General features: G+C 44.2%; 1 protein-coding gene across 3 annotated transcripts in view; it reads left to right on the top strand.

The window, feature by feature from the left end:
• Positions 1 to 27,753, top strand: part of LOC122556773 (A-type potassium channel modulatory protein KCNIP1-like) — a 626,836-nt gene that overhangs the window by 279,693 nt on the left and 319,390 nt on the right. Inside the window, exon 1 of one of the 3 annotated variants that reach the window (XM_087995056.1) lies at positions 6,956 to 7,294. The exons of 1 other annotated variant lie outside the window; for it this stretch is intronic. In XM_087995056.1, coding sequence (XP_087851182.1) covers positions 7,018 to 7,294 — 277 coding nt within the window. In that variant the 5' untranslated portion in view covers positions 6,956 to 7,017. Of the gene's footprint in view, positions 1 to 6,955; positions 7,295 to 27,753 lie in introns of those variants that run through there. One more of the 3 variants, XM_043703920.2, reaches the window with a different exon arrangement.

The raw sequence follows: 27,753 nt of genomic DNA, 5'->3' as shown, positions 1-27,753 counted from the left end.
GTAGTTGATCCGTACTTCCCCGTGTCTGCGTGGGTTTCCTCCGGGTGCTCCGGTTTCCTCCCACAGTCCAAAGATGTGCAGGTTAGGTGAATTGGCCATGCTAAATTGCCCATAGTGTTAGGTGCATTAGGCAGTGGTAAATGTTGGGGAATGGATCTGGGTGAGTTGCTCTTCGGAGGGTTGGTGTGGACTGGTTGGGCCAAAGGACCTGTTACCACACTGTAGGGAATCTAATCTAATCTCATCATCATCAATTGCTGCTTCTCCAAATTTGATTTCATTGGTAAATTTTGAAATTTTACCCAGTATTCCAAACTCCAGGTTACTTGTATTTCGCACAAAATCTTTGATCTGAGTACTGATCCTTGGGCAATATCACTATTTGCCATTTGCCCCAGTCTGAGAAACAACTATCTACCACAAAGGCTCTCTGTCCTTAACCAATATCTTTGTTCAAGCAACAGTGAGCATCCTGATACACAAGCCCCAATTTTAATAACTAGACTTCTTCGTGAGACAAGCCATTTCTTAAAATCCCTTCATCACCCTTCTCTGTGACTTCATCATCAGTCTACCTTTAACCATCCATACTGTCCCTCCTCCATTAACCAGGGCAGCCCGGTGGCTCAGTGGTTAGCACTTCTGCCTCACAACGTCAGGGACCTGGATTCGATTCCCACTTTGGGTGACTGTCTGTGTGGAGTTTGCACATTCTCCGTGGGTTTCCTCCCACAGGTCAGGTGAATTGACCATGCTAAATTGCCTATAGCGTTAGGTGCATTAGTCACGGGTAAATATGGGGAATGAGTCTGGGTGAGTTACTCTTCGGACGATCAGTGTGGACTTGTTGGGCCGAAGGGCCTGTTTCCATACTGTTGGGAATCTAATCTAAACCTTTCCAAGTGCCTGATGATATATTTCCCTGATTATTATCGAGAAAATCTACCACCTTACCCCTCACCCCCTACCCTGATACTCTGCCTGTAATTACTATGCATTTCCTTATCTCCTTTCTTGAACAAAGGTGCCACATTAGCCACCCTACAGTGCTCTTGTTTGATCTAATAACCACCACAGCAATATGACTGCAGTGTGACCCAGATTGGGAATTTAGTATTCCAGGATGCTTAATCATTAAAAAAGGCATGCAAAATGAAAAAGGAAGAGGGACAGCCTAATAATAAAGGATGCACTTAAAACATATGAGAGGAAAGATCTTAATTTGGAATACCAGGAAGAAGAATTAGCTTCGGTCAAGCTAAGAAACCGAAATTGAGAAACAACATTAGTGTTTATTGTTTACAGTCTCCCAAACAATTGTTATATTGTTGGGTGGAACATTCATCAGGAAATTAGACTCAAGAATAATTTCAGTAATCGTAAACTTTAATCTTCATTTGTACTCAAACCACATTTGCAGTAATCATGCAGGACAAGCTGGTAAAGGTCACTTTCTGGATCACTATGTGCTGATAATTGGCTGGTATAGGTTCAGTCATTTTGCTGGTACAAAGTCAATGTTCTGATGGACCTCTTCGGTACTGAATGATTCTGTGATTTTGTGAACCAATTCAGAAACAGGCAACTTTAGATGCAGCATTGCGCACCGAGAAAAGGTTGATTAATAACTTTTTAAAAGGCCTCTATTATAATATGGTAGAATCTTATTTAATGTTTGAGAGTAATTTAGTTGTCTTAAACCATGAAATACATTTAAAGGAATAAAATGCAATTTGTGATGAATATTCACGTCCTCGAGAAATGTGAGCCCTGTGGGAAAAGTAGTCCAACTGTGGCTAATGAGGAGTTCAGTGAGGGTATAAAGGATTGTAAAATTCAACAAAGTGGCGTGACAGAATATTACTCAATAAAGAGAAAATGGAATACAAGACTAGCAAGAAGCGGATTGCAGAAGCTCCTAGGTGGCTGTTAAAAAGGCTCACCATCTCTCTAGGCTTCTCCAATATTAGACTGCTTATCTGACACCCAATACTGGATGAGTCGATTTTCCCTCCAGTTAAATAATGGATAAATTGAAGCCATTGCTTTGGTCCCTGCTCTAACATCTCTAGATACAGAATCCATTCATTCCTTGGCAACAGTCCAGAGACTGTATGTTCCCAATAGGATGAAAGGCAGGGCTGGTAGGTGCAGGGAACACTAGATGACTAGAGAAATTAAGGTTTTGGTTAAGAAAAAGAAGGAAGCATGTGTCCGGTATAGACAGCAGAGAACGAGTGAATCCTTAGAAGATTATAAAAGCAGTAGGAATATATTTAAGAGAAAAATCAGGAGGGCAAAAAGCGGACATGAGATCGCTTTGGCAAATAGGGTTAAGGAGAATCCAGAAGGATTCTATAAATACATTAAGGACAAAAGGGTAACTAGGGAATGAATAGGGCCCCTGAAAGATCAAAGTTGAAACTTTATTGCTGGAACAGCACAGCAGGTCAGGCAGCATCCAGGGAACAGGAGATTCGACGTTTCGGGCACAGGCCCTTCTTCAGGAATCTTCAAGAAGGGCCTGTGCCCGAAACGTCGAATCTCCTGTTCCCTGGATGCTGCCTGACCTGCTGTGCTGTTCCAGCAATAAAGTTTCAACTTTGATCTCCAGCATCTGCAGACCTCACTTTCTCCCCTGAAAGATAAGCAAGGCGGCCTATGTGTGGAACCGCAGGAAATGGGGCAGATATTAAATGAGTATTTTGCATCAGTGTTTACTGTGGAGAAGGACATGGAAGATATAGAATGTGAGGAAATAGATAGTAACATCTTGAAAAATGTCCATATTACAAAGGAGGAGGTGCTGGATATCTTAAAACACATAAAGGTATATAAATCTCCAGGATATGATCAGGTGTATCCCAGAAGCTAGGGAAATGATTGCTGGGAGATGAGATACTTGTATCATGGAGAGTCACAGGTGAGGTGCTGGAAGACTGGAGGTTGACTAACGTGATGCCACTGTTTAAGAAAGGTAGCAAGGAAAAGCCAGGGAAGTACAGATCACTGAGCCTGCCATTGGTCGTGGGCAAGTTATTGAAGGGAATCCTGAGGGACAGGATACACACATATTTGGAAAGGCAGGGTCTGATTAGGGACAGTCAACATGGCTTTGTGTGTGGGAAATTATGTTTCACAAACTTGATTGACATTTTTGAAAAAGTAATTATGAGGGCAGAGCAGTGGACGTGATCTTTATGGACTTCAGTAAGACATTCGATAAGGTTCCTCATGGTAGACTGGTTAGCAACATGTTAGATCACATGGAATACAAGGAGAACTAGCTGTTTGGAAACAGTACTGGTTCGAAAATAGGAGACAGAAGGTTGTGGTGGAGGATTGCCTTTCAGACTGGAGGCCTGTGACCAGTGGAGTGACACATGGATGGGTGCTGGGTCCACTAATTTTCGTCATTTATACAAGTGATTTGGATGTGAACAGAGGAATTATAGTTAGAAAGTTTGCAGATGACACCAAAAATTGGAGATGTAGTGGACAGCGAAGAAAGTTACCTCAGATTACAATGGGATCTTGATCAGATGGGTCAACGGGCTGAGGAGTTCTAGATGGAGTTTAATTTTGATAAATGTGAGGTGCTGCATTTTGGAAAGGCAAATCAAAGCAGGACTTATACACTTAATGAATAGGTCCTGCGGAGGGTTGCTGAACAAAGAGACCTTGGAATGTAAGTTCATAGCTCCTTGAAAGTAGAGTCGCAGGTAGATAGAATAATGAAGAAGGCATTTGGTATGCTTTCCTTTATTGATCAGAGCATTCAGTATCGGAGATGGAAGGTCATATTGCAGCTGTACAGGACATTGGTTAGGCCCCTTTTGGAATATTGTGTGCACATCTAATCTCCCTCCTATCGGAAGAATGTCATGAAACTTGAAAGGTTCAGAAAAGGTTTAGAAGGATTGGAGGGTTTGAGCTAAAGGGAAAGGCTGAATAGGCTGGAGCTATTTTCACAGGAGTGTTAGATGTTGAGTGGTGACCTTATAGAGGTTTATAAAATCATGAGGGGCATGGATAGGATGATTGGCAAGTTCTTTTTCCCTGGGGTGGGGGAGTCCAGAACAAGAGGGCATAGGTTTAAGGTGAGAGGGGAAAAATATAAAAGGGACCTAAGGGCAACTTTTCACACAGAGGGTGGTGCATGCATGGATCGAGCTATAGGGAGAGACTGAATAGGCTGGGGCTGTTTTCCCAGGAACATTGGAGGCTGAGGGGTGACCTTGTAGAGTTTTATGAAATCATGAGGGACATAGATAGGGTAAATAGATGAAGTCTTTTCACTGAGGTGCAGGAGTCCAGAATTAGAGGGCATAATTAGAGGGAAAGATATAAAAGAGACCTAAGGGGCAACTTTTTCATGCAAAGGATGGTGCGTGTATGGAATGAGTCACCAGAGGAAGTGGTGGAAGCTGGTACTATTGCAGCATTTAAAGGGCATCTGGATAGGTATATGAATAGGAAGGTTCAGAGAGATATGGGCCAAGTGCTGGCAAGTGAGACTAGATTGGGTTGGGATATCTGGTCAGCATGGACAAGTTGGACCAAAGGGTCTCCTTCCATGCTGTACATCCCTATGACTCTAGAACAGTCTGAAATTAAGTCAATCTATTTGCATCTTTGTTGTCACATTTGATCTCAAGCTGAACTTCTTAACTCATTTATACCTCATAACCAAGACAAGCCATTTCCACCTCCAAACCCTCATTCCACTTTACTCCTTATGCCTCCCTCTCTGCACATTCCACAATACTAGTGCGCTGCAGGCTAGTCTCCCGCATTTTACTCTCTGTAAGTCTGAGTGCCACAAATGTTCAGTGGTTAGCACTGCTGCTCCACAGCGCCAAAAACCCGGGTTCGACTCCAACATCGGGTGACTGTCTGTGTAGAGTTTGCACATTCTCCCCGTGTCTGCAAGGATTTCCTCCAGGTACTCCAGTTTTTTCCCACGGTCTAAAGATGTGCAGGTTAGGTGGCGTTTACACAGAGGGTGATGCGTGTGTGGAATGAGCTGCCAGAGGAGGCAGTGGAGGCTGATACAATTACAGCATTTAAAAGGCATCTGGATGGGTATATGAATAGGAAGGGTTTACAGGGATATGGGCCGGGTGCTGGCAAATGGGACTAGATTAGGTTAGGATATCTGGTTGGCATGGACAAGTTAGACTGAAGGGTCTGTTTCCATGCTGTACACCTCTATGACCATGCTCTAACCTATGACCTGTAGTGGCTAGGGATGTGGCTAGGTCACTCGCCACGATAAATGTGAGGTTACGGGGATAGAGTGGGTAGTTGGGTCTGGATGGATTGCTCTTTGGAGGGCCAGTGCAGACTTTATGTGCCAAATGGCCTCTTTCTGTGCTGTGGGGATTCTACGATTATATGAGATGATCCAAATTTCTGTTGTAATAACTCACAGTAACTCCCTCTCAGCTACCTGTGGTCCAAGCTCTGTATATTTCCTCGATCAGCTATGCTTTTCCAGCAACACACACTCAACTCTGATCTCCAGCACCTGCAGACCTCACTGTCTCCTATTCCCTCGATAAAGCTTTCCACCTGTCTACATCACTTTACTCATTTAAGACACTCCTTGAAACCCATCTGTTTGACCAAGCTTGTGGTTATGCAATCTAATATTGCCTTTTGTCATCTTATAATGCTCCTGTAAAGTGCCTTGGGTATTTCATTGCATTAGAAACACTACATATTATAAATTATTAGAATCATAAAATCCCTAAAGTGTGGAAGCAGGCCATTTGCATCATCAAGTCAGCACTGACCCCTCGGAAGAGTAAACTACCCAGATCCAACTCTGTCCCTGTAACCCTGCATTTCCCATGGCTAAGCTACCTAGCCTGCACAAACCTGGACACTATGGGCAATTTAGCATGTCCAATCCACCTAACCTGCCCATCTTTGGACTGTGGGAGGAAACCAGAGCAGCCAGAGGAAACCCACACAGAGAGGAGAATGTGCAAACTCCACACAGACACCCGAGGCTGGAATCGAACCCCCGGGTCCCAGACACTGGGAGGCAGCAGTTCCACTGAGCCACCCCTTTGTTGTACTCTTTGCTACCTTCTCCCCCGCTCCCCCGCCCCCTTAATTTATGTCTCCACCCCGGAGGCTCGCTGCCTCCATTCCTGATGAAGGGCTTTTGCCCGAAACTCGATTTTTCTGCTCCTCGATGCTGCCTGACCTGCTGTGCTTTTCCAGCACCACTCTGATCTAAACATTTGGAAGACGCTGGCGAGTTTATAATTGGGTGCAATAGGGGAATGGCGAGTGACATGACACTAATGTTCGTATAGCTATTCTTGAGGAGGCTTGGTGCGCAATGGATAGTGTCTGGCCTCGGAGCCAGAAACTCTGGGTTGCAATCCCACTCCGGGTTTTGATGTCCTGGAAAGGGACGTTCGTAACATGGACAAACAGATTGGGCACCTACTCGGAAATCGTCCCAACGCTCAACAATAGCAGCAGGACAAAACTCACGGTTAGCCACGTGGCGGGAAGAAAATTGGGGATTTCAGTATCCGTATCTCCAAGGCTGCAAAGTTGTTGCCACAGCAACGCAGAGCCCTTCGTTGTAGTTGGTCACTCTGCCTGGTGGCTGGGTGCGAATGAGATTGGGTTCAGTGGCATGGGAGTGGAACAAACTCAGACAGTGACTGAGATGGGGGGAGAGAGAGATGGATAAAGACACTGACATGAAGCAAGGACGCAAGATCCAAGTCATTGAACTTCGAAGTCTCATATCAAGTTCCTTATAGCCGGAGGTTATCCTCAGAGAAAAGAGGAAAAATAAAAGAATAAAAGAGAGAGGGGGGACTATGTGTGAGGGGGTTGGTGTGAGGGGAAGTGAGGCAGGCGAGAGTCGTACATAGACAAGTGTGCGGAGATTGTGCTGAGAGAGATTCAGAGCAGGCTTCTGTGTACAGATAGCTGTGGGGCTGAATGCTTTGCTGAAGTGTGTGTGAGACTTTCCCGAGTGTGTTGATGATGCGAAGGAGAAGGACAGTGAGTAATAATCCTGGATTTGATTTAGTTTTAGTTACGCCAACAGTATCTGGAGGTAGAGTTTCTGCTCGGCAACTGGGAGACTCACAGACCTGGGGACAAATCAGAAATAGCCTTCAACGAGAGGGAGGGAGAAAACAAGACAATGTGTATGTTTGTGTGAGAGAGAGGGAGATCATCAGGAAGCAAGTACAGAAAATGGGTGCAGTGCTGTCGAGTTTTACCATCCAAGTTAAACAGCAAAGCCATCTGCAAGGTAAGTGAATTTATGTTAACAGTGCAGAGCCAAGTGCAGGCAGTGAGAGAGATTCTGTAAGGTTCCAGTTCGTGCCTACTACTGCCAGTGTGTGGTTTCTGGAAGTGATTCAGTGATTGGTACCCCAACCAGATTACCGAAATACCTACTTCAGAAACACAGGTGAAGGTGGCAACAGCCTTGAGTGTAAACAGCCATGTTGGGACGTGGAAGCGAAGAGTTTTCCTGTTTTCCCATCAAACAGCCTTGAAGCTTCAGGAGCACCGAACTGTGAGGGAGACTTCTTCCTCCCTCTCAGTGTACCTCCATCCCGTTTGGTGACTGGCTGACAAGGAAGCAAATGACAAAAGTTTCTTCAAGTCAGTGCTTAACTGAGTAGGGTGTGAATGTAACACTTTGGACTCTGAGCCAGGAGGTTACACGTTCATTCCATTTGGGGTGACACTCCGTTGCAGTACTGACAGAATACTGTACTGTCAGAAATGCAGAAGATTTGCTAAACTCAGGCCCTCCCTACTCTCTCTGGTAGCTAAAAATCACATCATATCATTTTAAGAATAATTCAGGTCAATGTCCCTTGGTGGGGGTGGGGCGGGGTGGAATTATTGGAACAAATTCTGTGAGGTGGTATAAATGGTCATTTAACAAGGTAATGGATTAAAAAGACAGTGAGTATGGAATCTTTAAGGGAAAGGTTGTGGTTTAAAAAATTGATTTATTGAATTCCCTGAAGAAACAATAAGAAGTGTGGATGTGTGTTTGGTGTAGTCTCAATAGATTTGGCAAGGCTTTTGATATGGCTCCACATTGCAAACTGGTTAGAAAATCACATTTTGTGATCCAAGGTAGAAAATGGGAGTGATCTGAAATCAGCTCACAGGCAGGAAGCATAGGATCCCAGTAGGACACAGAACTGGATCCCTTGCTATTTGTGATAAAAATCAGTGACTTTACCTTCGAGCCATGGGCATGACTAAGAAAACTGCAGATGAAGCAAAAATTGATTTTGTTGTTGTTTGTGAGGACGGTAGCAGTTGACCAGAGGGTGATATTATTGGATGTGCAAGATGGGCAGAAAACTGGCAAATGAAATGCAATCAGAGGAAATATGAGGTAATGCATTTAGAACATAGGACATAAAATATTACAGCACAGTACAGGCCCTTCGGCCCTCAATGTTTCACCAACCTGTGGAACTGTTCTGAAGCCCATCTAACTTATACTATTCCGTTCTCATCCACATGCCTATCCAATGACCATTTAAATGCCCTTAAAGTTGCCGAGTCTACTCTACTGTTGCAGGCAGTGCGTTCCATGCCCCTACTACTCTCTGAGTAAAGAAACTACCTCTGACATCTGTGCTATATCTATCACCCCTCAATTTAAAGCTATTTCCCCTCGTGCTAGCCATCACCATCCAAGGAAAAAGGCTCTAATTGTCCACCCTATCTAACCCTCTGATTATCTCATATGTCTCAATTAAGTTGCCTCTCAACCTTCTTCTTTCTAACGAAAACAGTCTCAAAGCCCTCAGCCTTTCCTTATAAGACCTTCCCTCCATACCAGGCAACATCCTAGTAAATCTTCTCTGAACCCCTTCCAAAGCTTCCATATCCTTCCTATAATGCGATGACCAGAACTGTATGCAATACTCCAGTGTGGCCGCACCAGAATTTTGTACAGCTGCAGCATGGCCTCATGGTTCTGAAACTGAATCCCTCTACCAAAAAAAGCTAACACACCATAGGCCTTCTTAAAAACTCTATTTACCTGGGTGGCAACTTTCAAGGATCTATGTACCTGGACATCAAGATCTGTCTGCTCATCTACACTACCAAGAATCTTACCATTAGCCCAGTACTCTGCATTCCTGTTACTCCTTCCAAAGTGAATAACCTCACGCTTTTCCACATGAAACTCCATTTGCCACCTCAGCCAAGCTCTGCAGCTTATTTATGTCTCTCTGTAACTTACAATATCCTTCATCACTACCCACAACTCTACCGACCTTAGTGTCATCCGCAAACTTACTAACACATCCTTCTACACCCGCATCCAGGTCATTTATAAAAATGACAAACAACAGTAGACCTAAAACAGATCCTTGCAGTACCCGACTGGTAACTCCAGGATGAATATTTCTCATCAACCATCACCCAATCATCAGCCAATTTCTGATCTAAACTGCTAAATCACCCTCAATCTCATGCCTCCATATTTTGTGCAATAGCCTAAGGGGAACCTTATCAAATGCCTCACTGAAATCCATATACACCACATCAACTGCTTTACTCTCGTTCACCTGTTGGTCACCTTCTCAAAGAACTCAATGAGGCTTGTGAGGCACAACCTACCTTCACAAAACCATGTTGACTACCCTTAATCAGCTTATTCCTCTCTGGATAATTATAAATCCAATCTCTTATAACTCTTTCCAACACTTTACCCACAGCCGAAATAAGACTCACTGGTCTGTAATTGCCAGGGTTGTCTCTACTCTCCTTTTTAAACAAGGGAACAACATTTGCTATCCTCCAGTCTTCTGGTACTATTCCTGTAAACAATGACGACATAAAGATCAAAGCCAAAGGCTTGGTAATCTCCTCCCTGGCTTCCCAGAGAATCCTAGGATAAATCCCATCCGCTCCAGGCACTTAGACAATAGACAATAGGTGCAGGAGTAGGCCATTCTGCCCTTTGAGCCTGCACCACCATTCAATATGATCATGGCTGATCATCCTCAATCAGTATCCTGTTCCTGCCTTATCTCCATAACCCTTGATTCCACTATTCTTGAGCACTCTATCCAACTCTTTCTTAAATGAATCCAGAGACTGGGCCTCCACTGCCTTCTGGGGCAGAGCATTCCACACAGCCACCACTCTCTGGGTGAAGAAGTTTCTCCCCATCTCTGTCCTAAATGGACTACCCAGTATTAGAACATAGAACATAGAAGAATACAGCGCAGTACAGGCCCTTTGGCCCTCGATGTTGCGCCGATCCAAGCCCACCTAACCTATACTAACCCACTATCCTCCATATACCTATCCAATGCCCGCTTAAAGGCCCATAAAGAGGGAGAGTCCACCACTGCTGCTGGCAGGGCATTCCATGAACTTACGACTCGCTGAGTGAAGAACCTACCCCTAACTTCAGTCCTATATCTACCCCCCCTTAATTTAAAGCTATGCCCCCTTGTAATACCCGACTCCATACGCGGGAAAAGGTTCACACTGTCAACCCTATCTAACCCCCTAATCATCTTGTACACCTCAATCAAGTCACCCCTAAACCTTCTTTTCTCTAATGAAAACAGCCCCAAGTGTCTCAGTCTATCCTCATACGATCTTCCTTCCATACCAGGCAACATCCTGGTAAACCTCCTCTGCACCTGTTCTAGTGCCTCCACATCCTTCCTATAGTATGGCGACCAAAACTGCACACAATATTCCAGATGCGGCCGCACCAGAGTTTTATACAACTGCATCATGACCTCAGGACTCCGGAACTCAATTCCTCTACCAATAAAAGCCAGTACGCCATATGCCTTCCTCACCGCACTATTTACCTGGGTGGCAACTTTCAGAGATCTGTGTACATGGACACCAAGATCCCTCTGCTCATCCACACTACCAAGTATCCGACCATTAGCCCAGTACCCCATCTTTTTGTTATTCTTCCCAAAGTGAATCACCTCACATTTAGCTACATTGAATTCCATTTGCCACCTTTCTGCCCAGCTCTGCAGCTTCTCTATATCCTGCTGTAACCTGCCACATCCTTCCTCACTGTCAACAACTCCTCCGACTTTCGTATCATCCGCAAACTTGCTCACCCAACCTTCTAACCCCTCTTCCAGGTCATTTATAAAAATGACAAACAGCAATGGTCCCAAAACAGATCCTTGCGGAACACCGCTAGTGACGGCACTCCATGAAGAAACTTTGCCATCAACTACAACCCTCTGTCTTCTTCCATCCAGCCAATTCCTAATCCAAACCTCCAACTCACCCTCAATGCCATATCTCCGTATTTTCTGCAGTAGCCTACCATGGGGAACCTTATCAAACGCCTGACTAAAATCCATATATACCACATCTACCGCTTTCCCCTCATCAACCTCCTTCGTCACCTTTTCAAAGAATTCAATAAGGTTTGTGAGGCACGACCTGCCCTTCACAAAACCATGCTGACTATCCTTGATCACATTATTCCTATCCAGATGTGCATAAATCCTATCCCTTACAATTCTCTCTAAGACTTTGCCCACAACAGAAGTGAGACTCACCGGCCTATAGTTACTAGGGTTATCCCTACTCCCCTTTTTGAACAAGGGAACCACATTTGCTATCCTCCAGTCTTCTGGCACTACTCCAGTAGACAAAGAGGACATAAAAATCAAGGCCAATGGCTCTGCAATCTCCTCCCTTGCTTCCCAGAGAATCCTAGGATAAATGCCATCAGGCCCAGGGGACTTATCTATTTTCACCTTTTCCAGGATTTCCAACACCTCTTCTCTACATACCTCAAAGCCATCCATTCTACTTATTTGTGACTCAGTATTCACATCGACGACAATGCCCTGTTCCTGAGTAAATACTGAAGAAAAGTATTCATTCAGTGTCTCCCCAATCTCTTCCGCCTCCACACGCAACTTCCCACTACTATCCTTGACTGGACCTATTCCTACCCTAGTCATTCTTTTATTCCTAACATACCTATAGAAAGCCTTAGGGTTTTCCCTAATCCTACCGACTAAGGACCTTTCATGTCCCCTCCTTGCTGCTCTTAACTCTCTCTTCAGGTCCTTCCTGGCTACCCTATAACTCTCAATCGCCCCAATTGAACCTTCACGTCTCATCTTGAGATAGGCCGCCCTCTTCCATTTAACAAGGGATTCCAATTCCTTATTAAACCACGGCTCCCTCGCACGACCCTTTCCTCCCTGCCTGACAGGTACATAATTATCAAGGACACTCAATAGTTGCTCCTTGAACAAGCTCCACATATCATTTACACTCTTGCCTTGGAGTCTACTTTTCCAGGCCACACATCCTAAGTCATGCCTCACCGCATCATAATTTCCCTGACCCCAGCTATAACTCTTGCCCTGTAGTACACACTTATCCCTCTCCATCACGAGAGTAAAAATCACCGAATTATGGTCACTATCCCCAAAGTGCTCACCTACCTCTAATTCTAACACCTGGCCTGTGTCCTCTGGTTCGGGACTCACCCATCAGCGGAAACATATTTGCTGCCTTCAGAGTGTCCAATCCTTTAATAATCTTATATATCTCAATCTGATCCCCTCTCAGTCTTCTAAACACAAGGGTATACAAGCCTAGTCGCTCCAATCTTTCAACATAAGATAGTCCCGCCATTCTAGGAATTGACCTTGTGAACCTACACTGCATTCCCTCAATAGCCAGAATGTCTTTCCTCAAATTTGGAGACCAGAACTGCACACAATATTCCAGGTGTGGTCTCACCAGGGCCCTGTACAGCTGCAGAAGAACCTCTTTGTTCCTATACTCAATCCCTCTTGTTATGAAGGCCAGCATGCTATTAGTTTTCTTCACTACCTGCTGTGCCTGCATGCTTGCCTTCATTGACTAGTGTACAAGAACACTCAGATCTCTCTGTACTGCCCCTTTACCTAACTTGACTCCATTTAGGTAGTAATCTGCCTTCCTGTTCTTGCCACCAAAGTGGATAATCATACATTTATCCACATTAAACTGCATCTGCCATGCATCTGACCACTCACCTAACCTGTCCAGGTCACCCTGTAATCTCCTAACATCCTCCTCACAGTTCACCCTGCCACCCAGCTTTGTATCATCAGCAAATTTGCTAATGTTACTATTAATACTATCTTCTATATCATTAATTTGTATTGTAAAAAGCTGCGGTCCCAGCACTGATCCCTGCGGTACCCCACTGGTCACCGTCTGCCATTCCGAAAGGGAGCCATTTATCACTACTCTTTGTTTCCTGTCAGCCAACCAATTTTCAATCCAAGTCAGTACTTTGTCCCCAATATCATGCGTCCTAATTTTGCTCACTAACCTCCTATGTGGGACTTTATCAAAGGCTTTCTGAAAGTCCAGGTACACTACATCCACTGGATCTCGCTTGTCCATCTTCAGAGTTACATCCTCAAAAAATTCCACAAGATTAGTCAAGCATGATTTCCCTTTCATAAATCCATACTGACTCTGACCTATCCTGTTACTGCTATCCAGATGTGTCGTAATTTCATCCTTTATAATTGACTCCAACATCTTTCCCACCACTGAGGTCAGACTAACTGGTCTATAATTTCCTGCTTTCTCTCTCGCTCCTTTCTTAAAACGTGGTACAACATTAGCCAGCCTCCAATCCGCAGGAACTGATCCTGAATCTATCGAACTCTGGAAAATAATCACCAACGCATCCATGATTTCTCAAGCCACCTCCTTCAGTACCCTGGGATGTAGACCATCAGGCCCCGGGGACTTATCAACCTTCAGACCTAACAGTCTCTCCAACACCAATTCCTGACAAATATAAATTCCCTTCAGTTCAGGTCCTTCAGCCACTGTTACCTCTGGGAGATTGCCTGTGTCTTCCCCAGTGAACACAGATCTGAAGTACCAATTCAACTCTTCTGCCATTTCTTTGTTCCCCATAATATATTCTGTTTCTGTCGTCAAGGGCCCAATTTTAGTCTTAACCATTTTTTTCCCTTTCACATACCTAAAAAAGCTTTTACTATCCTCCTTTATATTTTTGGCCAGTTTACCTTCGTACCTCATTTTTTCTCTGTGTATTTCCTTCTTAGTAATCCTTAGTAATCTTATCCATTTTTACACTTTCCAGAATTGCTAGCACCTCCTCTCTGTGAACCTCAATCCCATCTAGACTCGCCCATTTGGAGAGGACAAACAAAGCAGGGGAATACACAGTAACTGGCAGGTCCTGAACTAGAGGGGCATAGGTTTAGGGTGAGAGGGAAAGATATAAAAGGGACCCGAAGGGGCAACGTTTTCATGCAGAGGGTGCTACGTGTGTGGAATGAGCTGCCAGAGGAAGTAGTGGAGGCTAGTATAATTACAGCATTTAAAAGGCATCTGTATGGGTATATGAATAGGAAGGGTTTGGAGGGATATGAGCCAATTGCTGGCAAATGGGACTAGATTGGGTTGGGATATCTGGTCGACGTGGATGAGTTGGACCGAAGGGTCTGTTTCCATGCTGTACATCTCTGTGACTCTATGACTGGCATAGACAAAGGCTCATTGGAGTACGTGTTCACTGATCCCTGAGGCCTGGCTAGATGGGTAGTTAAGATAGTGAAGATAACAAACAGTATGCTTGTCTTTATTGTCTAAAGTCAAAACCAAAGGGCTATATTAAAGAAATAAAATAGGCTACCTAGATCACAGCCACCTTAATGTTTACTGTTCTTAGTTCCAAACTGAACCCCCAGCCTGGTTCTGGCTTCAATTCCATTTGGATTTTTATTCCCCATAAGCCTTTACTCTTCCATCGTTCAAAGTACTGTCTAACTCAGCATCGAAAACTGTCAATGTCCCAGCCTCCACAGCTGTCTGGGGAAGACCATTCCAAATACAGCAGCTTCGACCATCTCCCCCAAACTCCCCAACCCCCACCCCCACAATACCAGCACGCGATAGGTTCCAAGATGTGACGTGGAAGCCCAAAACCGCGGATAGGAGTGAACCCATTCATTTAAATGGGAAATTGACCTTCCCGACAGCCCCCGGTCCCTGGTTCTGGAATATTCCCTATAATATATTCAGGCTGCGGTAAACCACAGGTTACTGAAAGCATGGAAACTGGACCCATGGATACGGAGCTCGCCCTGTAGTAACGACCTCCTGAGAGAAGAAGTTCCTCTTATCTCTGACCTATATATAAAATCCAACATTGTGAAATTGTGTCCCCCTAGTTCTAGACTCACCAGGAGGGGAAACATCCTAGAGTCATAGAGATGTACAGCATGGAAACAGACCATTTGGTCCAACTCATTCATGCTGATCAGATATCCCAACACAATCTAGTTCTAATTGTACCAGCTTCCACCACATCCACAGGCAGCTCATTCCACACACGCACCATCCTCTGTGTGGAAAAAGTTGCCCCTTAGGTCCCTTTTATGTATTTCCCCTGTCACCCTAAAATTATTCCCTCTAGTTCTGGACTCCCCGACCCCAGGGAAAAGACTTTGTCTATTTATCCTATTCATGCCCCTTATGATTTTGTAAACCTCTATAAGGTCACCCCTCAGCCTTCGACGCTCCAGGGAAAACAGCCCCAGCCTGTTCAGCCTCTCCCTATAGTTCAAATCCTCCAACCCTGGCAACATCCTTGTAAATATTTTTACAAGGGGATACACATATAAATATGTGTATAAGTCCTGCCCTGATTTGCTTTTCCAAAATCAGCTCCTCACATTTATCTAAATTAAACTCCATCTGCCACTCCTCAGCCCATTGGTCTATCTGATCAAGATCCCATTGTAATGTGAGGTAACCTCCTTCGCTGTCCACTACACCTCCAATTTTGATGTCATCTACAAACTTACTAACTAACAGGGGATTGAGTTTGGCTTTCATTAACAGAGGGATTGAGTTTAAGAGTCATCTTGCAGCTCTATAAAACTTTGGTTAGACCGCACTTGGAATACTGTGTCCAGTTCTGGTCGCCCTATTATAGGAAAGATGTGGATGCTTTGGAGAGGGATCAGAGGAGGTTTACCAAGATGCTGCCTAGAATGGAGGGCTTATCTTACAAAGAGAGGTTGACTGAGCTCAGACTTTTTTCATTGGAAAAAAGAAGGAAGATAGGGTACCTAATTAAGGTGTACAAGATAATGAGAGGCATAGATAGAGTTGATAGCCAGGGCAGAAATTGTTAACATGAGGGGTCATAGTTTTAAGCTGTTTGGCGGAAAGTATAGAGGGGATGTCAGATGCGGGTTCTTTAAGCAGAGAGTTGGGAGAGCATAGAATGCGTTGCCAGCAGCAGTTGTGGAAGCGAGGTCATTGGGGACATTTAAGAGACTTCTGGACATGCACATGGTCACAGCAATTTGAGGGTTCGTACATTAGGTTTACCTTACATGAGGATCAATGGTCGGCACAACATCGTGGGCTCAAGAGTCTGTTCTGTGCTGTACTGTTCTATGTTATACCTCCTATGTTCACATTGAAATCATTTATATAAATGATGAAAAGTAGTGGACCCAGCACCAATCCATGTGGCACACCACTGGTCACAGGCTTCCAATCTGAAAAGCAACTCTCCACCACCACCCTCTGTCTTCTATCTTCGAGCTAGTTCTGTATCCATATGGCTAGTTATCCCTGTAATTCCATGAGATCTAACCTTGCTAACCAGTCTCCCATGGAGAATCTTGTTGAAATGCCTTACAGAAGTCCATATAGATCACATCCAATATCTGCCCTCATCAATCCTTTGTTACTTCTTCAAAAAACTCAATCAAGTTCATGAGACATGATTTCCCATGCACAAAGCTATGTTGACTATCCCTAATCAGTCTTTGCCTTTCCAAATAAGTATGAATCCTGTCCCTCAGGATTCCCTCCAACAATGTGCCCAACACCGACGTCAGGCTCACCGGTCTATAGTTCCCTGGCTTTTCCTTACCACCTTTCTTAAATAGTGGTATCACATTAGCGTTGCATATTCAAATCCCCTCAGGATCTTATACGTTTCTATAATATTACCACACATTACAGGGTGAGCTCTGTATCCATGGGTCCAATTTCTGCAGTTTCAGTTACCTGTGGTTTATTGCGGCCTGAACATTTTACAGGGAACATTCCAGAATCAGAGACCGGGGACTTGCTGGGAAGGTAAATTTCCCATTTAAATGAATGGGTTCGCTCCAATTTGCGGTTTTGGGCTTCTGCGGCAGGTCCTGGAATGTATCCCCCACAGGTATGGGGGAGGGCTACTGTATTCTAAACTGCAATGAGTATCAGCCAAACCTGCTCAACCTTTCGCAAGACAATCCCCTCAGCCAAGTGAACCTTCTGTGAACTACATCCAGTTCAAGTACAGTAATATTTGCTTTATCCAGCTGCACTGGGATCAGGTGGTATCTGGAAAGCAAAAATGTCAGTTAGCCTATGGTTAAACTTTCAACTATTCGGGGGAATGATTCTGACCAGTTCCGTCACACTCACCCCAGACTGACAATGTTGCTATTCCGTATCGTAACATTGATGCTTGTTTGTTTAAAAGGTGCCAAAATCAGAAACACGTTTGTGGTCCCTTGACTGTAAGCATTCACTTTGACACAGTCAGTCTGTTTTAATGATGATGAGAACACCAAAAAAAGACTTCATCTCCAGTGTTAAAGTCAAAAGTGACAGCTAAAGTTGCAAATTCTACCTGTGCTGTTTGTAATGTTTACCTGGATGTGGGTACAAGTGGCAGTGCGTGGGTTTCACAATGAATAATATTTTGGACCAATTTTGTAATCTGGCAGTCTTTTACCACGTGGTTTGATGGTACACCATGAGTTTAGGTTTGAGAGTGTCTGGTCAAAGAAAAGGGAAAGTCATGAACAGTCTTCTGGCTTAGAATTCAAGGTTGCATCCTTTATTATAAATTATTACTAAATACTGCTCTATATGGATACACTGGGCTCTGATCTTAGAGTTATACAAGTTAACTTCTAATATAGTTGTAGATTCATAACATCATACAGTATGGAAACAGACCCTTCGGACCAACTCGTCCATGCCAACTAGATATCCGATCCTAATCTAGTCACATTTGCCAGTACTTGGCCCATATCCCTCTAAACTCTTCCTATTCGTGTACCATCCAAATGCCTCTTAAATGTTGCAATTGTACCAGCCTCCATCACTTCCTCTGGCAGCTCATTCCAAACACATATCACCCTCTGCATAAAACGTTGCCCCTTAGGTCCCTTTTATATCTTTCCCCTCTCACCCTAAACCTATGCCCTCTAGTTCTGGACTCTCCCACCCTAGGGAAACAACCTTGACTACTCACCATATACATGCCCCTCAAGATTTTGTAAACCTCTATAAGGTCACCCCTCAGCCTCCGACACTCCAGGGAAAACAGCCCCATCCTATTCAGCCTCTCCCTATAGCTTAAACCCTCAAACCCTGCCAACATCCTTGTAAATATTTTCTGAACCTTTTCAAGTTTCACAACATCCTTCCCATAGCAGGGAGACCAGAATTGCATGCAATATTCCAAACGTGGCCTAACTACGTACAGCTGCAACATGACCTCCCAACTCCTGTACTCAGTATTCTGACCAATACAGGAAAGCATACCAAACGCCGCCTTCTACCTGCGACTCCATTTCCAAGGAACTATGAACCTGCACTCCAAGGTCTCTTTGTTCAGCAACAATCCCCAGGACCTTACCATCAAGTGTTTACGTCCTGCCCTGATTTGTCTTTCCAAAATGCAGCACCTCACATGGATCTAAATTGAATTTCATTTGCCCGCATTCAGCCCATATTTCTCTAAACCTTTTCTATTCATGTATCTGTCCAAATATCGTTTAAATGTTATAATTGTACCATCTCTATCACTTTGTCTGGCAGTTCCTTCCATACATGCAACATCCTCTGTATGAAAAAGCTGTCCCTCAGGTCCCTTTTAAAACTTTCCTCTTTCTCACTTTAAACCTGTACACTCTAGTTTTGGACTCCCCTACCCTTGGAAAACCACCTTATCAGTGCCCCTCACAATTTTATAAACCTCTATATGGTAACTCCAGTTTTAAGGTACACCAAATTATGAGAGTTATGAACAAGGTAGATTGTGAGAATTTCTTCCTCATGACAGACATGTCTAAGACGAGAGTGTATAAGTTTAAGGTGAAGGCCAAATGATTTAAGAAGAGATCAGAGAAAAATCTTTTTCATTCAGAGGTTGGTAGAAATATGAAATGTGCTGCCTGAGAGGGTGGTGGAGGCAGGGACTCTGACAACATATAAGAAACATCTGGAGGAGCACTTAAAACACTGCGGCATAATAGGCTATGGATCAGGTACAAGTAATTGGGATTAGTATTGTTTGGTGTTTGTTGGTCAGCATATACATGGTGGGCTGAAGGGCCTGTTTCTATGCTGTATGACTGAATCTATGATTCTGTCGCTTTCAACAAACCAACGCAATGAATGCTGAGGAAACTCAGTAGATCTGGCAGCATCTATCGAAAGGGAAACAGTCTTAACGTTTTGAGTCCAAGGTGACTCTACTTTGTGATTTCCTATCCACGTATTCTCCGTGTTTCTTTCAGAGAGTCTCATTTCACTGTGATCTGTCTGATCTGTTCGAAATTCACTTACACTGTGTTGGTTATACTTAGTAGTGTGCAGCTCCATCACATCAACACATGGTTGCTGTAGAGTCCTAATCTCCTTAAATGCTTCACACTCATTCCCTGACAAAAACTCTAACTAACATTAGAGGAAGTCCTGAACGAGTTATTTAGATTACTTCTTTCCACAACAGTTACTGTATATCTTTCTCCTTTACCCGTCCTCCCCTTCCCCATGAGCTTGACTTAATTTGTCTGGATCAGTCAGTAGATCACGACAGTCAATGGCAAAGTGAGGACTGCAGGTGCTGGAAATCAGAGTCGAAAGTGTGATACTAGAAAAGCACAGCCAGTCAAGCAGCATCCAAGGAGCACGAAAATCGACATTTTGAGCATAAGCCCTTCAGCAGGAATGTAGCAGTGCATCCTGTGGCAACCTTGAGCATTGATGGCCCTGACCTTTTGGGGAATCTCTCGCACACGTGTGAGTGCCGTCCCCTCAGCCTGAAACAATGGAGGCACCTCTTGAGTGCCCTGAGAGGACAATCCCTGGGAGGCAATTGGTCAATTTCTCCTCCATTTTAATGAGCAATGATACCTCCCTTACCCTTTGAGGGGTTAGACCACCTTGAGTGAGGCCAAGGACCGCCTATTGTTGAGGCAATGAATAGAATCCCCATGACTCAAGTGATGGCTCACATCTCTGCAATAGCTGGGAGACAGTGGGGGGAGTGTAGTAAGGCCTCCTCTGTTCTTCCTCGCTGGTGTGTTTGGTGAACTTGTCGGAGATGGGGCTGGGGCTGTTACTCTTCCACCCATTGCTTGGTTCTGTGTTTGGAGGCTGCAACGATAAACATAACTATTTGATGGTGTCATGATGCCATCTTAACTGAAGGTTTGAGCAAAGACTTTGTTGTTGATGTGGGAGAAGTGGATTGGAGGCTTTCCCACTTGATGGCAATAGATATCCAGTCTCCCCTTCAGAACAGACATGTTGCCCTTGCTTTCCTGCCAGCACAGTGGCCTACTCCACAAAAGTGGACAAACCACCTTATGTCAGTTATCCCCTCCCCCTGCCTTGTTGATAACATGGGTACGTGAGCTCATGCCTGCATTGATAGATACAGATAGAGATATCAATTCCCAGAGGTGTGACTCTCTGTACATTTTATGTGTAGGCACACTGTGTTCTGGGTAAAGTTAAGAGTTACAGAATGAAAGATGTTCGCGTGGATAGGACCAATGAAGCTCTACTGGATCTGTGCATCTGATATTCCAGTGTGGTATTCCTCCTGTGAGCACATTTCACAGCAGTGTCCTTTGTTACTAGGAAGGCTTTGTGAGAAGTGATGTAATGTGTGTGCTCTCCTGGTTGTAAAGAAGGGTCAGTAAGCTGATGCCGTTGAGAATTCTAGCTCCTTAGTACAACATAGCTAACTGCAATGAAGTGCAGACATAGTTTGCAAGTGACGCACCTAATCGTGTGTGTGCTAATCCCCTGCAGTGGGAAGTTAACAATGCTAGCTTGTACTCGTAGGGGATTAAAGCATTGAGTATACAGCATTACCTATCCGAGCAGTGCGCAGAGCATTCATTCTCCCGTGGCACAGTACTTCCTTTCTCGTGATGCTTCTATGCCCTTCGCAGTGCTGTCTGTCCAGGCTGCCTTGGTGAGTCTTGATGCCATTCTGTTGAAACAGCAGTTTCCTTCTCCTGCTCTTTGGCCCATCTCCACACAAACTCAAAATAGGCAACCTAAGGACAGAAACAGAAATTACTGGTGAAACTCTTCAAGTCTGGTAGCATCTGAGAGGAGAAAGCAGAGTTAGCATTTCGAGTCCAGTGATTCTTGATCAGGGCTTCTGATGAAGAGTCACTGGACTCGAAACATTAACACTGCATTCTCCCCGCAGATGCTGCCAGACTTGATGAGTTGTGCCAACGATTTCTGTTTAAGTTTCAGATCTATTGCATCTGCTGTTCTTTAGTTTTATACGCTCGGGATTTGTCTCATGCTGCTGATCACTTTGAATGTTCCCGACAACAACGATGATGACCAGGAAGTTTTACCGAGTGAGGAGTCTGCTGCCACGGCCACCGTGACACTGATGGACGATGGCCTTTGTGAATGATTTATACTTGGTTGGTAAATAGGTAGGAGAGAGCATTCCTCGAACCCTGCAGGCTCAACCCATATCCAAGGGTGTCTGAAGGTCAGCAGACATCACTGATGACATATACCATTCACTGGCATCATAGGGCTTCCTGATCATCTTAAATACTTGCAGAGCAATGCTAGGATTGTACATGGTCTGCTTCAACCTCAGACAGTTGCCATAGAGAGAGAGGATGGTGTCAGTAGATTGGAAGCACCATTTGTAGAGGGCACAAAGTTAATGGCTTTGACTTTTCCATTATTTAATTGGAGGAAATCACATCACATTCAGAGCACAATACTAAACAAGCTGCATACACTACTTCCACAACATATGGCAGTAACTCACTAAGACTCCTCCAACAACAATTCTAATCCTACAAACCTCTACTACAAGGGCAGCATGGGAAAATCAATTTCCTCCAAACCCCTCACCATGCTGACTTAGAAATATATTGCCATTTCTTCAGTGTTGCTGGGTCAAAATCCTGGAATTCCTTCTCTAAAGGCATTGTGGGTGCCCTTACACATCTTGATCTAGAAACCCAATACATGCTCAGTCTCCATGCAGCAAGCAACCCAAGTCTATCATCAAACACCGTTACAGAGAAACATGGGCATTTCAAAGCCACAAATCCTGAAGAGGGTGTTTTGGGAGGAGCAAATGAGTGCAAGAGGGAAGGTCCAGTGGCAAGAGATGCATGGATTTAACTGATGCTGTACAGTGATCCTCACCCTGTGTGGACAGTGGATTCCAGTGTTTACAGTGATTTTTACCCCATGTGAACAGTGGATTCCAGTGTTTACAGTGATTTTTACCCCGTGTGAACAGTGGATTCCAGTATTTACAGTGATTCTCATCCTGTGTGGGCAGTGGTATCCAGTGTTTACAGTGATTTTTACACTGTGTGGACACTGGAATCCAGTATTTACAGTGATTCTCATCCTGTGTGGGCAGTGGTATCCAGTGTTTACAATGATCCTCACCCTGTGTGGACAGTGGATTCCAGTGTATACAGTGATCCTCACCCTGTGTGGACAGTGGATTCCAGTGTTTACAGTGATCCTCACCCTGTGTGGACAGTGGATTCCAGTGTTTACAGTGATCCTTACTCTGTGTGGACAGTGGATTCCAGTGTTTACAGTGATCCTCACCCTGTGTGGACAGTGGATTCCAGTGTTTACAGTGATCCTCACCCTGTGTGGACAGTGGATTCCAGTGTTTACAGTGATCCTTACTCTGTGTGGACAGTGGATTCCAGTGTTTACAGTGATCCTCACCCTGTGTGGACAATGGTATCCAGTGTTTACAGTGATCCTAACCCTGTGTAGACAGTGGTATCCAGTGATCATCACCGTGTATGGGCAGCAATGCCAGTGCTTACAATTGCATTGCTGGATTCTGGTGAGTAGATCTGTGTCTCACGTCGCTAATCGAGGAGGGATGTTGGGAATAAATTCTCTCAAGTATGTTCTCACAGAACTTTTGAGAAGAGCAGTATTGGGGTACAGGAGTGGTGTGGAGTGTCCTGAAGGCTTGGTATCTGAATTTGACATGGTCTTGAGCCGACAAGGTGTGGCTAAAGTAAAGTTGAGGCCCATCAGGCTAAGGATAATGAGTGCCTTTCTCACCGGCACCACCTTCCTCTGATAGAGGGCAGCTGAACTCCTGACAGTGCAAGAGAGAAACTGTATTGTTGCTAGAGAGAGAGAGAGAGAGAGAGAGAGAAAGTGAGAGAGGGAAAGGCTTTGCTTGCCATGATTATTACTTCACGAATTAAGGAGCAGAGAGAAACAATATAACCACCTGGCAATGCCCTACAGGTTTCAATTAATCAGAAACAGCAGAGGATTTTAAGACAGCAACTCTTCATCATCCACCTCTCCATCCATCAGCATACCCTGTGAATTTGCTCCCCAGTCCACACAGTGAGCTGCAGCAAGAGAGGCAAGGACTGTGTGTTTGATGCTCTTTTTCCATCAGTTCCTTTTTGGCCTCTGGGACCTGAGGGTGAGCAGATTGAGAACAGGTGTAGGGCCAAGGGAAGTTTGTATGGATGCACGGAGTGTACCCACCCCTGAAATTCCACATGGTGAAGTGCCCTACTACCAACAACACCCCTTCTGATGTTTCCCAGTGAACACCAACTCTCCCCAACCCTCCCAAAGCCCCACACATCTTGGCCTATCCCCTCTTCACAGTCTTGGAGCATCTCTGATTCTCGTTGAACAGGTGATACACATTGTTCATCTCAGTAAATTTGAAATATTGATTGGATCCATTTAATGGTCATCTTTGGGGAAGTGATGGCCTACTAGTATTATCACTAGACTATTAATCCCAAATACAAGTCTATTAATCTAGTATAAAGAGTCTAATGATGACCATTATCGATTGTAGGAAAAACCCATCTGTTTCATTGTTGCCCTTTAGGAAAGGAATTCTGCCACGTTTACCACATCTGATGTATATGCATCTCCACACTGACAACAATGTGGTTAACTTTTAAATGCCCTCTGGCAACTATGCATGCACAATAAAAGTGGGCCTAGCCAGTGATGCCTATGTCCTGTGAATGATTTAAAAAAGGATGATATGCCTCTCCCCCCCCAGAACAGGACATATTGTTTGTAAAATCAAGATGTTGTTCCCACTCAAATTGAGATGTGAGGGATCCATGTTAAACTGCCCTGCTCTTCTTGGAAAGTAATGACAGTTTGATAGGGCAGGCAGAGCCTCAATTTAACATCTCATCTCTGATGACGCAGCATCTCTCAGTGCTGCTGTGCGAGCGTCAGCCTGGATTCCAGTGGGATGTCGAAGTCTTGTGGAGTCAGGTTTGGATACAACCTGGGGCTCACACTGAGACACTGGCTGACACCAAAATCCTTAGACCTCTCTCTTCCTGTTTCTCTTTGATAAGTCCTACCCCACCCAAATCTCTACTCCCAGGGTAGAACTAAGTGCTTCCCGTATGAAGCACTTAGTTAGGGACAGCATTGTTTGGCAAGTTCTTTTTGACAGGGATTGCTGTGAGAGGCAGTATTTTAAAATCCCTGAAAATGCAGGATTGGGGCTAGCATTTAAAACACCTCTTGGCTTTGTCTGAGCTTACTGTCTGAGTAACATACTGTTGAGGTTCTGAAAGCTTGGGTGAGAGATGGTGAAATGATTCTTGATTCGACAAAGTGTGAAAATAGGGACTAAGAGGGAACAGGTTTGCAGATCAGCCTTTTAAGGTATGTTGTGATGTAATCAGTAGTCATATTACATATGTTGAAGAATTTCTCCGGACTCAGACCTTGAGCATTGACAAACTTTATTGCATGATATCATGGGGAGCACACATTTCCGAAGCATTGTCCAGCAAAACTCCAAAGAAATTCAGATTGCCTCGGATTTTTAAGTCCAAGCTGACAGTTACTCAGTAAGACACAAAATCACAGGATAGGTACTAGATGGCCTATGTGAGCATACACCAGACAGAGTTGCCAAGACTCTACATAACGAGCTATTGTTCTCAGACCTTGAGTCAATGCACACTCCAGATACTACATTCACCCATTGATAATGTTTGGCTAAGTTATACTTTCTACAGATAAACAGTTCATGGGTTATGTGATAAAAGCAGAAGTTATGTGATTGTTGCAGACTAGCCTCACCCAGGGCAAGGGGCTAAGCCAGGCAAGAGCAACACCATGACTGACTAAAAAATGGCTGGAAACAAGCAGTCCAGCAAAAACAGCTACCACAATAGTATCTCAATAAAGACAAACATTTCTAAGAGAGGGATAATCCAACCATGGCTAAGTTAAGAAGACTATGAAGTTAGAGTAAACAGCACAAAAATAGATCCCTTGGTACAAGTTGTCCATGCCGACCTGGTATCCTGAATTGAACTAGTCCCATTTGTCAGTGTTTGGCCCCTACCCCCGTATGATAAAGGGCTTATGCCTGAAACTTGGACTGTCCTGCTCCTTTGATGCTGCCTGACCTTCTGTGCTTTTCAACTGTGATCTCCAGCATCTGCAGTCCACACGTTCTCCCTATCCCTCTAAACCTTTCCTATTCATGTGCCTGTCCAAACATCTTTTAAATGTTGTAATTATACCAGCCTCTACCACTTCTTCTGGCAGCTCATTCCATACACACACCACCCTCTCTGTGAAAAGATTGTCCCTCTGGTCCCCTTCCCCCACCTCACCTTAAACATATGCACTATACTTTTGGACTCCCCTATCTCTGGAAAAAGACCTTGGCTATTCACCTTATTAATGCCAGTCATGATTTTATAAACTGCTATAAGGTCACAACTCAGTCTCTGACACTGAAGGGAAGAATATCCAGCCTGTTCTTGCAATTCAAGCCCTCTAGTACCAGCAACACGCTCGTTTTTTTTTCTGTGCCCTTTCCAGTTTAACAACATCATTCGTATAGCTGGGTGACCAGAATTGTACGCAGGATTCTAAAAGTGGCCTTGCCAATGTCTTGTACAGCTGCAACATGATGTGCCAACTTATATGCTCAGTGTGTTTACCAATGAAGGCAAGTGTGCCCAATGCTTTCTTCACCATTCTGCCTACCTATGAGGCTATTTTCAAGGAACTATGAACCTACATTCCTCAGCCCGTCTTGGTCCAACTCTCCCCAAGGCCCTACCACACACTCTGTAAGTCCTGCCCTGGTTTGCCTTACCAAAATGCAACACCTTGCATTTATCTAAATTAAACTCCATCTGCCAGTGTTTGTTCCATTGGCTCATCTAATCAAGATCTTGTTGTACTTGAGATAACCTTCACAGTCCAATACATCACCAATTTCGATGTCATCTGCAAATTTACTAACCATGCCTCCTACATTCTCATCCAAATGATTGATATAACTGATGAAGAACAGTAGGCCAAGACCGACCCTTGTGGCACATTGCTGGTCACAGGCCACCAGTCTGACTAACAACCCTCTACCACTACCCTCTGTCTTCTACCTTCAAATCAATTTTGTATCCAATTGGCTATCTCTCCTTGGATGCCATGAGATATAACTTTATTTTCCAGGCTACCATGTGGATATTGTCAAAGGCCTTGCGAAGTCCATTGGACAATGTCTACCACTCTTAATCTAACTTCTTCAAAAACCTCAGTCTAATTTGTGAGACATGATTTCCCATGAATAAAACCATGCTGACCATCTGCAATCAGTTCTTGCCTTTCCAAATGCATGTAACTGCTACCTGTCAGAATCCCCTCCAACAACTTACCTAACATTGTCATCAGACTCACTGGTCTATATTTTCCTGGTTTTTCCTGACAGCCTTTCTTAAATAATAGCACAACATTAGCCACCCGCCAGTATTCCTGAACTTCACCTGTGGCCGTGAATGATATCTCTGCAAGGGACCCCACATTCTCTTCCCTAAGTTCCCAAGATGTTCTTGGATACACCTGATCAGATTCCAGGGATTTATCTACCTTTATGCTTTTTAGGACCTTCAGCAGCTCCTCTTCTTTAATGTGGACTATTTTCAAGATAACACTATTTAATTCCTCAATTTTCCTGGCTTCCATTTTTTTTCTCCACAGTAAATGCTGATTTGATTACTCTCTCACCCGTCTCCTATGGTTCCAGATAAAAAAAACTGAAAGAACTGCAGATGCTGTAATTAGAAATGTAAACAGAGATTACTGGAAAAGCTCAGCAGGTTTGGCAGCATGTGTGGAGAGAAATCAGAGTTAACGTTTCGAGTTGAGTGACTCTTCCTCAGAACCCAATCTGAGGAATGGACACTCGACCTGAAACATTAACTCTGATTTCTCTCCACACATGCTGCCAATCCTGCTGAGTGTTTCCAGAAATATGTTTTTATTCCTGTGGTTCCAACCTTGTTGATCTTTAATGGCCCTATTCCCTCCCTAATTACTCTTTTGCCCTTAATGTACTTGTCAAATCTCTTAGCT

This window comes from Chiloscyllium plagiosum, unplaced genomic scaffold (assembly GCF_037043375.1).
Source record: "Chiloscyllium plagiosum isolate Xiang-an unplaced genomic scaffold, Cpla_swu_hap1 HiC_scaffold_16, whole genome shotgun sequence".
NCBI lineage: Eukaryota > Metazoa > Chordata > Chondrichthyes > Orectolobiformes > Hemiscylliidae > Chiloscyllium > Chiloscyllium plagiosum.
The sequence above is the reverse complement of the archived record's forward strand: the minus strand, read 5'-3'. Positions and strand labels throughout refer to the sequence as shown.